The 15,899-nt window shown below is 34.0% G+C and overlaps 1 protein-coding gene across 1 annotated transcript; it reads right to left on the reverse strand.

Moving 5' to 3' along the window:
* Positions 1-742: 742 nt before the first annotated feature.
* Positions 743-1,303, reverse strand: LOC124370577 (piggyBac transposable element-derived protein 3-like). Its single transcript, XM_046828868.1, has one exon. It carries the CDS (start codon positions 1,301-1,303, stop codon positions 743-745), a length of 561 nt encoding a protein of 186 aa, XP_046684824.1.
* Between the last annotated feature and the right edge of the window lie 14,596 nt (positions 1,304-15,899).

Raw genomic sequence — 15,899 nt, forward strand, 5'->3', positions numbered from 1 at the left:
TTAGTAAACAATAATGGGAAAATGTTTGCTTCATTTATTTTCGAACATTTGAAGTAAATGTTTATAAAAAAAAAATACAACGTAATAAAACATGATATTTTTATTTACAAACAAATTTATTTAACATTTAATCTTGTTTTCTCAATTTATCTCATCATTAAGGAACAAACATTTTGTTTTTGTTTTATTTTACGGTATTTCTTTACAGCTAGTAATGTATTATACTGAATAAAATCGATTTTTTGGTACTTATTTCTGTTTTATTTTAGACTTTGATTATATCAATTTTCCCAGAATTAAATTCTCTACAATTAATGTTTGTTAATTTAATGTATTTATTACCAATTTAACAAAGTTATTGTACATCAAACTTAAAAAAAAACATTGTTTCGTGCCCCAATTTTTTTGCATTTAACCCGTTTCTGCCCAAATTATTTTTTTGTCAGATTTTTTGGTGGCCTTTGGTTATTTGCTTTATTATCAGTTATTTACTATAGTTTTAGTATGAAATATGTAAAATTTAATAATAACAATAAATTATAGCATGTCGACATATGTCGACAGTGGGCATGAACGGGTGCAGTTAGAGAATAGAGGCTAATGTAGACATTTGTCGACAGTGGGAATGAAAGGGGTGGTTTTAAAATAAGTTAAAAAATGAAATAATGATGCTTTTATTTTTCCATTACAGTATTTATGAATAGATTACATATCAGAAAGGATTGTATAAGAGATTACTTCCTCAGGAAGTATGGAAAGCCTCCGCACAAAGCACATGGCATCCAACTTGACAAGTCTTGCACCGTTTCCTTGTTGCTTTGGAACACAGTGCGCAGCGAATTTGCTTTTGAACTGTTTCTAAATGATGATCTTTTCCACTGAATCGGATTTCAGGCAACACCGTACTGGATACTGTCTGGCTTGGCCGTCCTGCAGAGGATCGATGGCTTGTGCATGTTCGCATGTACGTACGGACAATGTAGCGGGTGAATCCAAGAAGATCTAATTGTTCTTCAGCTCCTTTTGGCGTCATTCTGTATAAAATCCAAGCATTATTCATACTCACATTCAGCATGTATGCAACCATTGGCCAATACCACTTTTTGTTGCGAATATGAATACGGTAGGTAGATACATTTTCATCTAGCCTATCCACCCCACCCATATTCATATTGTACCAATTGACACAGTTTGGCTGTGGCACAACGATGTGTTTTTTATTGCTAGAGGACCAACGCTTTGCTTTCCCCTCAGGATGAACGCCTGTTGCTGTCGACGCTATAGTAAAAACACTGTTGTCCATGTATCTTACAAGTGTTATGTTGGTGTCTGTGTCAGTTATTTGATGGAAAGTACCTCTTGGTTCTTTCTTGAGATCTTGAGGTTTACGAAGAGGGGCATCCTCAACTCTGTCTACCCTTATGGTCCCTGTACCATGATATCCCCTGTTTTTTAACGCTTCAAGCAGTTTTAAAGATGTAAAGAAGTTGTCGAAAAACAAACTAATAGGTGGCCTTTGGGTTTGTTTGGGGTAGTTTGAGCTTTCCATATATCTATTCTGGTGAGGACTAGGTGTTCTATCATATCTTGGCTTATATTTAGAGTTTTCATACGGGGATGGAGACCTTTCGTACCTGTGGTTATGATTTGAAATTTGGTTTGTAGTTAGGGTAGCTACTAAATTGGTTAGGGTGTTAACTTCTGTTTGTAGTTTATGGATGATGTTTTGTTCATATAAGGGTGTACTATAGGGTCTGTTTGCTGCAACCCTATTGTACCTTTCTTTGTTTTTCATTTGTGTTAGAACTAGCTGTTCTGTAATTTTTAAATTAGTCTCTAGATCACTTATGGTGTCGTTTTTCAGGCCTATAACTCGTTCACAGATTTCTGGTTTTAGTCCCTGTATGATAAAATGTATAATTTGCTTGTCCTGTATTGTAGGGTCATCGTATCTAAAAAATAGGTTAGTGTTGGCTCGTTCTCTCCTTGTATTTTGTGTTCTAAAATCATTTGTAGACTCTGGGTTTGTGCTAAGGGAGTGAAAGCCTCTATGAAACTTCTAGCAAGTTGGTCCCATTGTATGGCTTCCCCTCGTTGTTTTTGCTTGTAGTGTTTGAACCAATTTAGTGCTGTGCCTGATACATGCGCTGGAAATAAATTAACTTTAGTGTTATCTGTCCATCTGTTTGAAGTTGCTGCCACTAGGAATTTATCTAAAAAATCTTGTGGATTTTCGCTCTGGAGACCTGTGTAAGTCCCAGCTGATATTAACGGTATGTTTTCCCCCATGGTTACTGTGTTTGTTCTGTCAGGTAGTGTGAGTGGCTCGTAATGTTGTGCTAATGTTGGGGGTGCTTGTGTCTTGATGTCCGCCTCAGGGTTATGTACTATGTCGTATAAATTTGTTCTCTGCACTAGAAAATCCTCGATTGTAGCTAGATCCTTATAGTCTTCCCTGTCCTCTTCACTTAGGTGAGTTTTTCGTGTAGTTAAATTATTAAATATGGTTTTAATATTAGGGTGACTTGCGCTTAAACGTGTTAGATTCTTAAGTGCCGCTAGGATAGGTCTGAGGTCTGCTACAGTGTCTGTGTCTCTAGATAGTATTAAATTTTTTTAAATATTTTTATTATGTCACTTTTGGAAGTCCTATATCTGTCTAATGGTATTAAATCTTCATGTAGTATGGTTTCCATTTATTTATACATGTCCATTGACGTATCTCGTTAGTTTACTTGGCGTTACTCTAATTACGGGTTTGAAAATATTTTTGAGTTATTGGAAATTTAATTTGTCTTTTAGGTAAATAAGTGGCTTGTCACTGAAGTAGGCTATTTTAGTTAAATACTTTCTTATGAATATTATTTAGTTCTAATTTATACCTAGCCTATAAAACTATGTGCTTGCCCATGTGAGGAATTTGAATGCCAACCGAGTTTTAGCGCCTCCACCATGTAAGGATTTGTAGTTTGGTTTAGTTTAAGATTAAGCTTGTGACATACTATGAGCAAAGGTTGCTGTGAGAGGATTTAATAATAGGTTAGATTGGCAGTACAAATACCCTCAAATGAGCCAACACATATTTTATTTTGACAACATCTCTTTAAATTGATTAAAATTTTTAATTAACAATTGATTGGGTCAACCGATATATTAAGCGCACATTTTAATGTCTTAATACTTTGAAGACATATTTAATAATAAATTATTCATTACAATTTATTTTAAATTATTTCATTATAACATTTACTAGTAATTTTGTAGTGTTGCAATAATTATGAGTTCATGGAATAACGTGAGAAACTTTCTTTTAAATAGCTAAACATTTACATGAATTTACATTTTCGAAATTGTGAACAACTAAATGGATATGGAATTGAAAATGATTAATGAACCCTATAATATACTAAGTTCTTAAAATTACTTACATTTTATTCCAATTCACACTTATTACGCCTAGAGATATTTTTCCGCACACGAAAACAAACACTCCCGAACTTTACTTTCGAATTCCCGGCCTCGACTTTTTTCTCCTCCTTGTTCTTCAGTTTTGATGTTCTTCTCCCGCTAGCTCATTGACCACGCCTCTGCCAAATCTCTCCATCATAATTGGTGAGTAACAATTTTTCATATCAGCATGGCTGTCCCTTACATTGTCGCACGGTTTTTACAAATAAGCATTTCCGCTGCTTAAGCAAGCATTTCCTGTTTGTTCACCATCGGCATCTGGGCGGATGTGCGTATCCAGTTACACCCGGAGGATGTTTGTATCGGATTGTAATACAAGACTTCCTTTCCAGCAACTATCTGTACATTGATTCTATGAATTTTATATTACTAATAAATACATAAGTCTTACAGAATTTAAAACAAACAACCTTGGCAGGAATTGGGACTGCCTGTGCTTAAAACAGTAGCCGTGCATTCATCACTGTTACTAGAAAGAACAGAAATGGCTGCAGTGAAACTGCTAAGCGCACCTAGGTTAAATCATTACATAATTAATTGGGCTAGTCCTTGAGCAGGTAGTCGCCATTCTAACATGTAATACCCCCCTCCCATATTATAATTGTTAATAATTATTTATATATGTAGGTTACGCCACGTGTGCTGCAATCTACCGCTAAAATTATGCACTTCCTCAACAAGAGAATAATGTAGATCCGTAAATTCTCACTGAGACTAGTTGTACTTTACAGTATAATTACTTGGTTATAGCGTTTATTGTTTCAGATTACATAGTGTTTAAATATTATTGTAGTCCGTGTAGATTTAAACAAGAAAAGAGCATTTTATGTAACAGAGAGGTTGATATTTAAAGACAATTTATTCTATTCTCGGTTGCAATTTAAGTAATATTAATATAGTGCTTACCCCATATATAATGTAGTTACGTCTGACGAAGGATTTTGATCCAATTCCACCCAGCCTTTCAAGTGCACAGTGTGCTGACTTGAGAGACGCATTATTATTATTATAAATAAGTTTGATATAATATTAGGATATGATATGAAATTCTCGTTCCCTAGGTAAAAAATGTTAAGACGAATGCTAAACATTGGACTAACCTTTTAATTAAGATTATGTTAAAAACGGTTTAACACGAATAAATATTGAAATAGTTATGAATTTAATTTCTATGTATATGAGATAGAACTTCCCGATCTATATAGAGAAGGAAACGTAATATAAATCTATTACAATTTTAATTTAAGAATTTAAAATGACCAACCTTGGCAGTGATTGGGACTGCCTGTGCTTAAAACAGTAGCCGTGCATTCATCCCTGTTACTAGAACCAACAGCAATGGCTGCAGTAAAACTGCTATGCGCACCCAGGTTAGAGCATTACATGGTACTATAGGGCCAGTCCTTGGACAGATTGTAGCCCTTCCACCATGTAATACTCCCCTCCCTTATTAGATTGGTTAATTCATATATTTAGGTTACGTCACGTGTGCTCCAATCTACCGCAGACAATATGCACTTTCTCGACAAAACAACAATCTAAATTCGTAAATGCATATTGAGACGTATTAAACTTTACAGCTTAAATACTTTATAATAGATTTAAAGGGTTTAATATTATATATTATTAAACTATTATTGAAGCCCGAGTACATTTATAAAAAAATTGATGTGTGTGTGTGTGTGTGTGTGTGTGTGTGCGTGCGCGCGCGCGCGCCACAGACATCTTGATATTAAAAGGAAATGATCCTGTTCTCGGTTAATTTAGGTAACATAAAAAGAGGTTACTCCATATAATCTTCGATTTGACACAAATTTCTGCAATGCTTGTACCAAATAACTCAAGTGCACAATGTGCTGACTTGAGAGATGTATAAATATTATTAAAAATTATTTCGATATAATATTAGGATTTGATATGATAAGACTTTCACGTTCCCTAGGTATAATACGTTAAGACGAATGCTAAATATTGGACTATCTTTTTAGTTAAGATTATGTTAAGAAAGGTTAAATAGGACTAAATATTGAAATAGTTCTGAATTTTGTTTCTATGTATATGAGATAGAACTTTCCGATGTATATAGAAAAAATGTCCAATAAATCTAGTAAAGTTTTAATTTAAGAATTTAAAACAACCAACCTTGGCAGAGATTGGGACTGCCTGTGCTTAAAACAGTAGCCGTGCATTCATCACTGTTACTAGAAAGAACAGAAATGGCTGCAGTGAAACTGCTAAGCGCACCCAGGTTAGAGCATTACATAATTAATTGGGCTAGTCTTTGAGCAGGTAGTCGCCATTCTAACATGTAATACCCCCCTCCCTTATTAGATTGGTTAATAATTATTGATATATGTAGGTTACGCCAAGTGTGCTGCAATCTACCGCTGATATTATGTACTTCCTCAACAAGAGAATAATGTAGATCAGTAAATTCTGACTGAGAATAGTTGAACTTTACAGTATAATTACTTGGTTATAGCGTTTATTGTTTCAGATTACATAATGTTTAAATATTATTGTAGTCCGTGTAGATTTAAACAAGAAAAGAGCATTTTATGTAACAAAGAGGTTGATATTTAAAGACAATTTATTCTATTCTCGGTTGCAATTTAAGTAATATTAATATAGTGCTTACCCCATATATAATGTAGTTACGTCTGACGAAGGATTTTGATCCAATTCCACGCAGTCTTTCAAGTGCACAGTGTGCTGACTTGAGAGACGTATTATTATTATTATAAATAAGTTTAATATATAAGGATATGATATGAATTTCTCGTTCCCTAGGAAAAAAATGTTAAGACGAATGCTAAACATTGGACTAACCTTTTAATTAAGAATATGTTATAAACGGTTAAACACGAATAAATATTGAAATAGTTATGCATTTAATTTTTATGTATATGAGAAAGAACTTCCCGATCTATATAGAGAAGGAAACGTAATATAAATCTATTACAATTTTAATTTAAGAATTTAAAATGACCAACCTTGGCAGGGATTGGGACTGCCTGTGCTTAAAACAGTAGCCGTGCATTCATCCCTGTTTCTAGAACCAACAGCAATGGCTGCAGTGAAACTGCTATGCGCACCCAGGTTAGAGCATTACATGGTACTATAGGGCCAGTCCTTGGACAGATTGTAGCCCTTCCACCATGTAATACTCCCCTCCCTTATTAGATTGGTTAATTCATATACAGGGTGGAAAAAAAGTATGGAAACGCTTTCACTAATTTTGTATGGCTTCACTAATACAAATTAAATTTTGTACATCACCACTTGTATTAAGAACCTAGTTTTTGAGACCAGTGGGGACATTTTATCTTTTCAGGGGGACGGCCCGTGAGGAGTCGGACGAAAATCTTAAATGTAAGCATAGGCCGAGTTTGGTATCAAATTAAAGGTCTAGTAAAGAGAAACTTATTACCGCAAACCGCACTTAAAAAGGTTGACCCTATCCAGAGTACGGGCCGTTTGAATTTCATAAGTAACGTTTGATTAATTATTATTTCTCCGCAATTTCACAGTCTCAAGTAAACTGTTCTGACTGAAAATGACACTTTATGGAACACAATTATCCAAAAGAATTAAATTAAAAATTATCTATGTATTAAAAAAAAATAACCATACCTTTTAAATGAGGTGCTCAAACTGCTCTCCGAACACTTGTTGGCAATGAGCTATTCTATTATAAAAACCTACTGCAGTCACATTTTGAAGCATCTCGGGTGTAATTCTTCTTGCTTCTTCTAATAAACGATTTGTCAGCTCCTCAATGTTGGCTGGTTTAGTTTTATACACATTATCTTTTAAGAAGCCCCACAAAAAGAAATCTAGTGGATTAAGATCCGGTGACCTAGCCGGCCACTCAACGGTACCCCTGCGACCAATCCAACGGTTAGAAAACACTTCATCTAACAGATTGCGCACCCGCAAATAGTAATTGGGCGGTGCTCCATCTTGCTGAAACCATACTGCATTAAAATTTGTCCCAAGAAGAGCACGCACTGCTGGCAAAATGTTATTTGTCAACATATTGAAATAAATTTCGCCTGTTAGATTTCCATCTATCACAAACGGTCCTACAATGTTATTGTTTATTATTCCAGCCCACATATTCACTTTCTGAGGCCTTTGTGTGTGGCCTTCTATCATCCAGTGTGGTTTATGGTCGGCCCAGTAACGGCAATTATGCCTATTTTAACTTGTCCATTAACAAAGAATGTAGCTTCATCTGAAAACAATATCGAACTTAAAAATTTTTGAATTTCGTTACACTTTCTCATCATTATTTCGCAAAATTCAGTCCTTCGATCAAAATCATCCTCTGCAAGTTCTTGGGTTAGGGTTACTTTAAAAGGGTGATACTTGTTTTAGTGTAAAACATTCAACACTGAGGTATGGCTCATATCAAGATCTTCTGCAGCCACTCTGGCCGAGGTGCTGGGATTTTCAACAAATGTTTGGAGTACACCCAAAGATTTTTGTTCATTTGTTGCCGATTTAGGCCTGCCACTTCTTTGACTGTTCTAGTTTCTTCAAATCTTTTTACTGTCTTAAACACTGTTGACTTACTAATTGGGGGTCTATCAAGAAAAGTGTCATTAAACAAATGCGCTGTTTCTTCATAGGGACGAACTAGATATCCATACCCACGCATCATAAGCAGCGTGATTCTATCAAACTCACTAAGTGACATTGCTTTTAAAACTAGTAGAATAAAATGTAAACACTTAAGTAAAAAAATTTATAACTATCGCAGTACCTTCTAGTGAAGACTTTCAACTTTATCTTACGTGGACGAAATTATAACATAGACTAAAAACCAAGCTGATATTAAAAATACAAAACTGTGGAGTTTTGCTGTGACAGTACTGTTTGTATTGCCTAAACCAGTTTATGTTTGCCTGAGATAAAAGGGCTGGAGGGGCTGGACCTTGACCTCATGTTGATAAGGAGTTACGGTGGTATTATTGAATACTCTCAGTTTCTTGAAGACGAGACAGGAAAACCCCTATTTACTGTTATCCAACAAATGTAGAGGTAAAAAAAAATAATTTTTTGTAGGAAATTGTTTTTCAAATTTACATAACCGACATAAAACATACTACTGAAAGTAAATTAGTTACTTCACAAGACAAAATTACTAAATTTCTTTGTCATGAAATTCATACGGCCCGTACTCTGGATAGGGTCAACCCTTTTAAGTGCGGTTTGCGGTAATGAGTTTCTCTTTACTAGACCTTTAATTTGATACCAAACTCGGCCTATGCTTACATTTAAGATTTTCGTCCGACTCCTCACGGGCCGTCCCCCTGAAAAGATAAAATGTCCCCACTGGTCTCAAAAACTAGGTTCTTAATACAAGTGGTGATGTACAAAATTTAATTTGTATTAGTGAAGCCATACAAAATTAGTGAAAGCGTTTCCATACTTTTTTTCCACCCTGTATTTAGGTTACGTCACGTGTGCTCCAATCTACCGCAGACAATATGCACTTTCTCGACAAAACAACAATCTAGATTCGTAAATGCTTACTGATACGTATTAAACTTTACAGCTTAAATACTTTATAATAGATTTAAAGGGTTTAATATGATATATTATTAAAATATTATTGAAGTCCGAGTACATTTATAAAAAAAAGGATGTGTGTGTGTGTGTGTGTGCGACAGACATCTTGATATTAAAAGGAAATGAATCCTGTTCTCGGTTAATTTAGGTAACATAAATAGAGGTTACTCCATATAATCTTCGATTTGACACAAATTTCTGCAATGCTTGTACCAAATAACTCAAGTGCACAATGTGCTGACTTGAGAGATGTATAAATATTATTATAAATAATTTCGATATAATATTAGGATTTGATATGATAAGAATTTCACGTTCCCTAGGTATAATACTATACTAAATGTTAATATACAAAATTTTTTGTTTTTATTATGATGACCTTAAATATTCTCGAACTCATAAGATTTAAGTAGATACTGGTGGAAATTAAAACTGCACCTTTTTAGAAATATTCAGGTTTATTAAATCAATCCAAATTTCAATTATTAACCTTGTATTCCACCAATGAAATGTTTTGCACAATAGTTTAAAATTACTACTTCCTTAGGCAAGGCACTTTCGATTTAACATGGACTCACTGTCCTCCAAATACGTGTGTATAAAATATAAAAAAAATAATAATCTTGAACAAATTTGTATGAAATAAAATAAATAGGCTTCTTCTCAAAACTAATAAATATAAAAATTATAAACTTCTTTAAAATAAAATTCTCAAACAAATCTAAACAGTTCTCAACAGGAATTTTTCACAAGTTCCTACAGGATATGGTGCAGCACCTGCAGCTCTTAATTTTAACTAGAATCCCTACAATTTCAATTAAATTTTTACGTTTGACTTTAAATAAATAACTCCTTTACAATTTAGATATATATTAGTCCATACTCAACAGAATTTGATCGTTAATTTCAAATTTCAATTCCAATTTCAAATTAATTCACTTCTTAAATTTTCAAATTTCAAATTTAGAAAAATTTAATAATTCAGTCAAAAGTACTTAGCTCTTTGGTCGTGAAGGTCTTGGAGTTTGGTATTAAAATAATCTATACCAACGGATCCTACGCCCGACACTACTTTTAAACTCGCACTAAAGACTTTACTCTATCGCTTCTCAACTCGGAATGGAAGCAGAGCGTGTTTTCTCGGCCTGCACCGACTACGCTCATGTTCCTGCAGGCCTGTTTGAATCACTCTCAACGCAGGTTCGCCGCCTAACAAAAGATTGTGTCCACTGTAGACTATTGTTTAGCATTCACTGCTATCAAGTCAGGTCTAGACCAGATTCCAAGCGCGTTGTGCCTGCCGCTGGATTACAATATAAATTTACTTTTTTATTCCCTATCCATTTACAATTCTAAAATAAAATTTTATTTATTAAATTTTAATTTTTATTTAAAGTATACCATGTAATTGGTATACACACCCCCCCTTAAAGCGCTTGGTATCTGCCAAGTTTAATACTTAAATCTAAGAAATTTATCTCACATCCTTTAGAAATTGTATTTCCACCTAGCCTTAACATGCATCATCAAATCTACAAAACCTTTTTTTTTATTTATAATATTTGTTTTAATTTATTTTTTATAAATAGTTGTAAGAAGTGGCAGCATACTAGTTGTCAAGTTATTTTAACCAAGCGTTAATTATTATAAATTCTTTTTAAAAGAGTCCATACATTATCAGATTGTTTTTTGAAAACTTAACAATTAAATTCCCCAATAGAAACCTTGACCTAAACTATGGCAAATATTAAGAGTCCAATTGCCACCTACCTTTTTACAATTCTAAGTCCTACCATAAAGATAGTCCATCCAGATAATCCTTCACAATGGGTAGAACGAGGTAGTCGGTGGTTGTTGTTGTGGGATGTTTATTGCAGGTCCGGTCCGTAATTAGTTGGGTCGTCCTTGGAACCTTTGCCCTGCACGGCTGTGTGTGTTGGCTCGCCCATTCACTGGTTGTCGCAGCTTCATATAGAATTAAAACATATCCCCAGACGGGGGTGTCAGTTCTTATTTTATTATTTTTACCTATACCGTTGTTTATCATAGAAATAACAGTCTTTTTTCTTCTGTTCCCCTCTTCCTTGGCATAAATTTTATCAAACTAACAAGTTTAAATTAATATTCCAAGATTCGTGTTAGTTATTAATTTACATACAAACATAAATAACACATGTTAATAACATTAATTACGGACCATGAGTTTCGGATTTGTGCATTATTCAGAAAATAAATACTGAATTGTTTTAATACACTCCTCCTCTCCCAAACCATGTAGTTATCGCAACTGTTTACTTCACCTGTGCCCTTTTATCTAAATCATAAACTTTTTTATTCCTCTTGAGGTTTCTTCAAGTTTAAAATACATTTTTACAACATTACAATTCAAGTTAATATTTACAATTTAACAGGGCTGTAGAATTTCCTCAATTGTTCAATATATTTTAATTTAATCTTCCTTGTCACTGAAATTTCTCAAATCAAACATACATACATACAGCGTACATCCAATATAGTTTTTCTTCATTCTTACAACTAATTTAATTCGTCATAATTTTTAATCAGTTCTTTTTTTTTATTTTGTAATTCAAATTATTTACCCCTCGGTAATTATATTGTTTTTTGTTATATTTAAATATGCATTCTTCTTTCCCCAGTGGGTTTCACATCCTGCAAGTGTATTCTACGGAATTCATTCAATTCTTTTAAATTTTGAACCACATATGAGTTGGAGCTAATAATTGAAATTATTCTGAATGGTCCTTCATATTTCAGATCTAGCTTATATCGCTGATTTGTAATTCTACAATAGACTACATCATACATTTTTAATTGCCTGTGATTTCGGTTGTATCGGTTTCTTCTCGAATTCAGCTCATTTTGTCTTTTTAAATTTTGAATAGCTTCAACCATCTTTGCATTCTTATCTTTGCTCCATTTTTCATCACAAATATCTTTAATTTGCCATTTTAGTGACAAACCATCATTTGCTTTGAAACTGAACATCAATTCAAATGCAGACGACTTTATGCTTTCATTGTGACAAGTATTTAGGGCCATTTGCACATGGTACAAATCCTTGTCCCAATTCTTTTTACAGTCATGATAATAAGCTGTCAGAATTTGATTTAAATTTCGAATTTGCCTTTCACTTTTATTTCCTTGAGGAGTATAAGGTATAATGGTCCTTTGTTTTATGCCCAAATGAAACAAATAATTTTTGAACTCCTCGCTGACAAAATATGTTCCATTATCCGTCACAAATTCTTCAGGCAAAGAAAAATTTTTGAAAATATTATTTTCTAATGCATTAATTACATTACCTGAGGTGCATTTCCTGAGTGGCATTATCCAATTATATTTGGTGAAGTCATCTACAGCTATCAGGATGTATTGCATTCGATTGGAAGACGCAGGTAATGGCCCATAAATATCCATATATAACTTCTGCATTGGACGACTGCTCAGATTGCTGTTCAAAGGTCCTTGGTCCCTCCAGTTGCTACTTTTTGCTTTCAAACACACTTCACAACATTTTACATTATTTTTCACATAATCATTTAGTTTAGGGTGATAAAACCTTTCATTTATTTTCTGTTGTGTTTTTAAAATGCCGAAGTGACAGCCAGACAATGAGTTGTGATAATACTCGTATACGACCTTGAATAAGTGCTCAGGTAAATAGATCCTTTTAGAATTGTTTTTATTGTTCATATAAAATAACACCCCTTTTTCCACACTGTAAACATCACTATTGGTATAGTTCAATACACCCTCCATAATTTTAGTTATATTTACATCCTGCTTCTGATGCGTTTTTAAGTCCATAAAGCTAAAAGGCATCGTACTTATACTATTTATAGACACTGTTTCCTCTCTTATTACTAAGTCCTTATTATTTACAGTTTCATTGTTCATTTTTATAGAGTTATCATTCATCTTGTCCTTATTCACTAATTTTTCTAGTTCATGTAACACATTGTGGTCAACTTCACTATCTTGAAATAATCTAGATAAATAGTCCGCTACTGGGTTCTGATTACCTTTAACATGCGTAATTTTAAATGGTAGAGACAATATAACCTCCACCCAGCGCCCTAATTTTCCTAACTTACGAAAGTGGGACAATACCCAAGCCAATGCTGAGTTGTCGGTCACTAAGTTGAATGGTCTCATTTCTAGGAAATTACGGAATTTATTTATTGAACAGACAACTGCCAAAGCTTCCTTTTGATAGGTAGTAAGTTTCACCTCACTTTCGTTAAATTTTCTCGAATAATAGGCCACCGGTTTTAAATGTCCATTGTCCGCTTCCTGTAATAAACAGGAACCGAGGGCCTTATCACTCGCGTCGCATTGGACTGTGAACTCCTTGTTGAAGTCAGGGATGGCTAACACGGGGGGACGGGTAACCGCTCGTTTCAGTTTATCGAACGATTCCTGACATTTTTGGTCCCACACAAATTTGGACGACTTCTTCCTCATTTCATTGAGTGGATGAGCTATTTCCGCATAATTTGGAATAAATTTAGAGAAATAACTAGTCATCCCTATGAATCTCGCAATACCTTTCTTGTCCCGGGGCCTCGGAGATTCTAATAACGTCCGTGTACGGTCAGGGTCCATTCTTATAGTGTCTTTGGAAACCAAATGTCCCAGAAATTTAATTTCATTATAACAAAATTTTACTTTCTCCGGATTCACAGTAAGATTATTTTTCTTTAAACACTCTAACACTTGTTTCAAATGCATATAATGTTCCTCCAATGTCTTCGAATACACAATAATATCGTCCAAAAAGGCGAGAGTGCAAGTAAATCTCAATTCTCCTAAGATTTTATTCATATATGACGACAATATCCCACTTCCAATTAATAATCCAAAAGGAATTCGTTTAAAGCTGTAACTTCCGAAAGGTACCGAGAACGTAGTTAACTCCTGGCTTTCCTTCGCTAAACTTATTTGATAAAAACTTTTGGTTAAGTCTATTACTGAGTAATAATTGTTTCCCTTCAAATGGTAATATAGTTCGTGCATGTCGCCTATAGGATAACTCACTCCTTCCAACTTCTTGTTTAACTCCTTGTAATTAACTACTAATCTTTCCGATTTTCCATCTTCCTTACCTACTAAAAAGGCTGGACTCGAGTACTGACTCACACTTGGTTGAATAATGTCCTGTTCCAATAATTCGTCAATAATTTTTTTTATTTTTAATTGTTTAGGTGGATTCAATGGATATGGTCTAAGTTTTACGGGTTCATGATCTTTAACTTTTAATTTATACTCATAATCTAGAGTTTTAACCAATTTTGTCGGTAAACACCGTTGGAAATTCCTTTATAATTTTTATTATTTCATTACTGGCCTCTTCGCATCCTATTTTATAAGTGTGATTGGTGTTCATACACGCTACTGTAATATTTTGCACAAATTTTATACACTTTTCTATATTAAAGTCAAATCGACAACAATTATTTTTCAAGTCTATTAACAAACCAGAATGTTTTATAAAGTTCGCTCCTAAAATTGCCTTTTGAGCTAAGTCCTTCACTATAACAAATTCCACTTTCCAGGTGAACATATCTATTTTTATTTTTATATTTACACTGCCGATTACGGACATTTTTTTATTTTCAGCACTCATACATGTCAGGTTAGATAACTGGTAACACTTTACAATCTTATTCTCTAATAATAGTTTATACAGTCTATCACTTATTATATTTATACTACTACCAGTATCTAATAATACATTTAATGATATATTCTTGCCAAAATCTATTTCTAAGCTGGGCAATGAACTGATATTTTCCGAATTTTTCTTTTGCCAAGTATGATTTAATTTAGCAGATAATTCATGTGAATTTTTGTTGGACACAATTTTAGGTAACCGGGAAAGTTCGCCCTTCCTTAACTCATTGTTCGAACTTTCCCTACTAACTAGTTTTTTGACTCCTGTACACTACGACCTACATTTTCGGGGTTTATAGCTGGAGTGTGGTTTACAATAGGTCTCCGCTGGTTTACAACAGGTTTCCTGTTTACCTCCCGGCACTGATAAGCATAATGACCAGGTCTATTACATTTATAACAAGTTATTGTTTCTTGCCTCGCCCTGATGCTGTTAACCGGTACATTATACTTCCTATTCACATTCAAATTATTCCCTGTTTTCCTCACGTTGTCAGCATAACCTACATTATTCGCCCTTATAAACATCTCATCCAGTTCGGAATATGTGCTCGGATTTCCCATAAACACTAGTTTATTTCTGGTTTCAGGATTAATTCCCACCTTAATTAATTCCACAACATCCCTTTCATTTATATTACAACAAAGTACTTCTACTGATTCCTTAATGTCTATAATGTAGTTGGATAAGCTTTCATTATATCTTTGGGGACGGTGCACCTTTTCAAATTTCAAAAGTTCACGCTGATGATATGGCACGAAATAATTCAATAATATTTCAAGCATTAATTTGACCGTGACATTGTCCTGTTTTATTTCTAATAGTTTCGACAAAAGAGCTCCCTGACTATGTGAAATCGCAATCTCCATAATATCCTCTTCCGTACATCTAGTTTCCTTTTTAAGTTTCAAGATTATTTTAAAGAATTCTAATAATTCTTGAACATTTAATCCATCGCAGATTTTTAACTCTTTCAAATAACGCTCAATGGGGTTCGGTAGTTTATTATAACTTAAATGTGGCCGTCCCGAAACAAACACCTCATCTCTCATATTTAGACCAGACTTATCTTTCACTTCCGGTTTACTAGCCTCTTCCAGCTCACCTTCTATTTCCAGATTGGAATCAGATAACTTACGCACCAAGTTATCAGATGTTT

This window comes from Homalodisca vitripennis, unplaced genomic scaffold (assembly GCF_021130785.1).
Source record: "Homalodisca vitripennis isolate AUS2020 unplaced genomic scaffold, UT_GWSS_2.1 ScUCBcl_317;HRSCAF=2048, whole genome shotgun sequence".
Lineage (NCBI taxonomy): Eukaryota > Metazoa > Arthropoda > Insecta > Hemiptera > Cicadellidae > Homalodisca > Homalodisca vitripennis.

Coding starts and splice junctions, on each gene's coding strand:
- LOC124370577 (XM_046828868.1), bottom strand. CDS start 1,303: ATGGACAACAGTGTTTTTACTATAGCGTCGACAGCAACAGGCGTTCAT.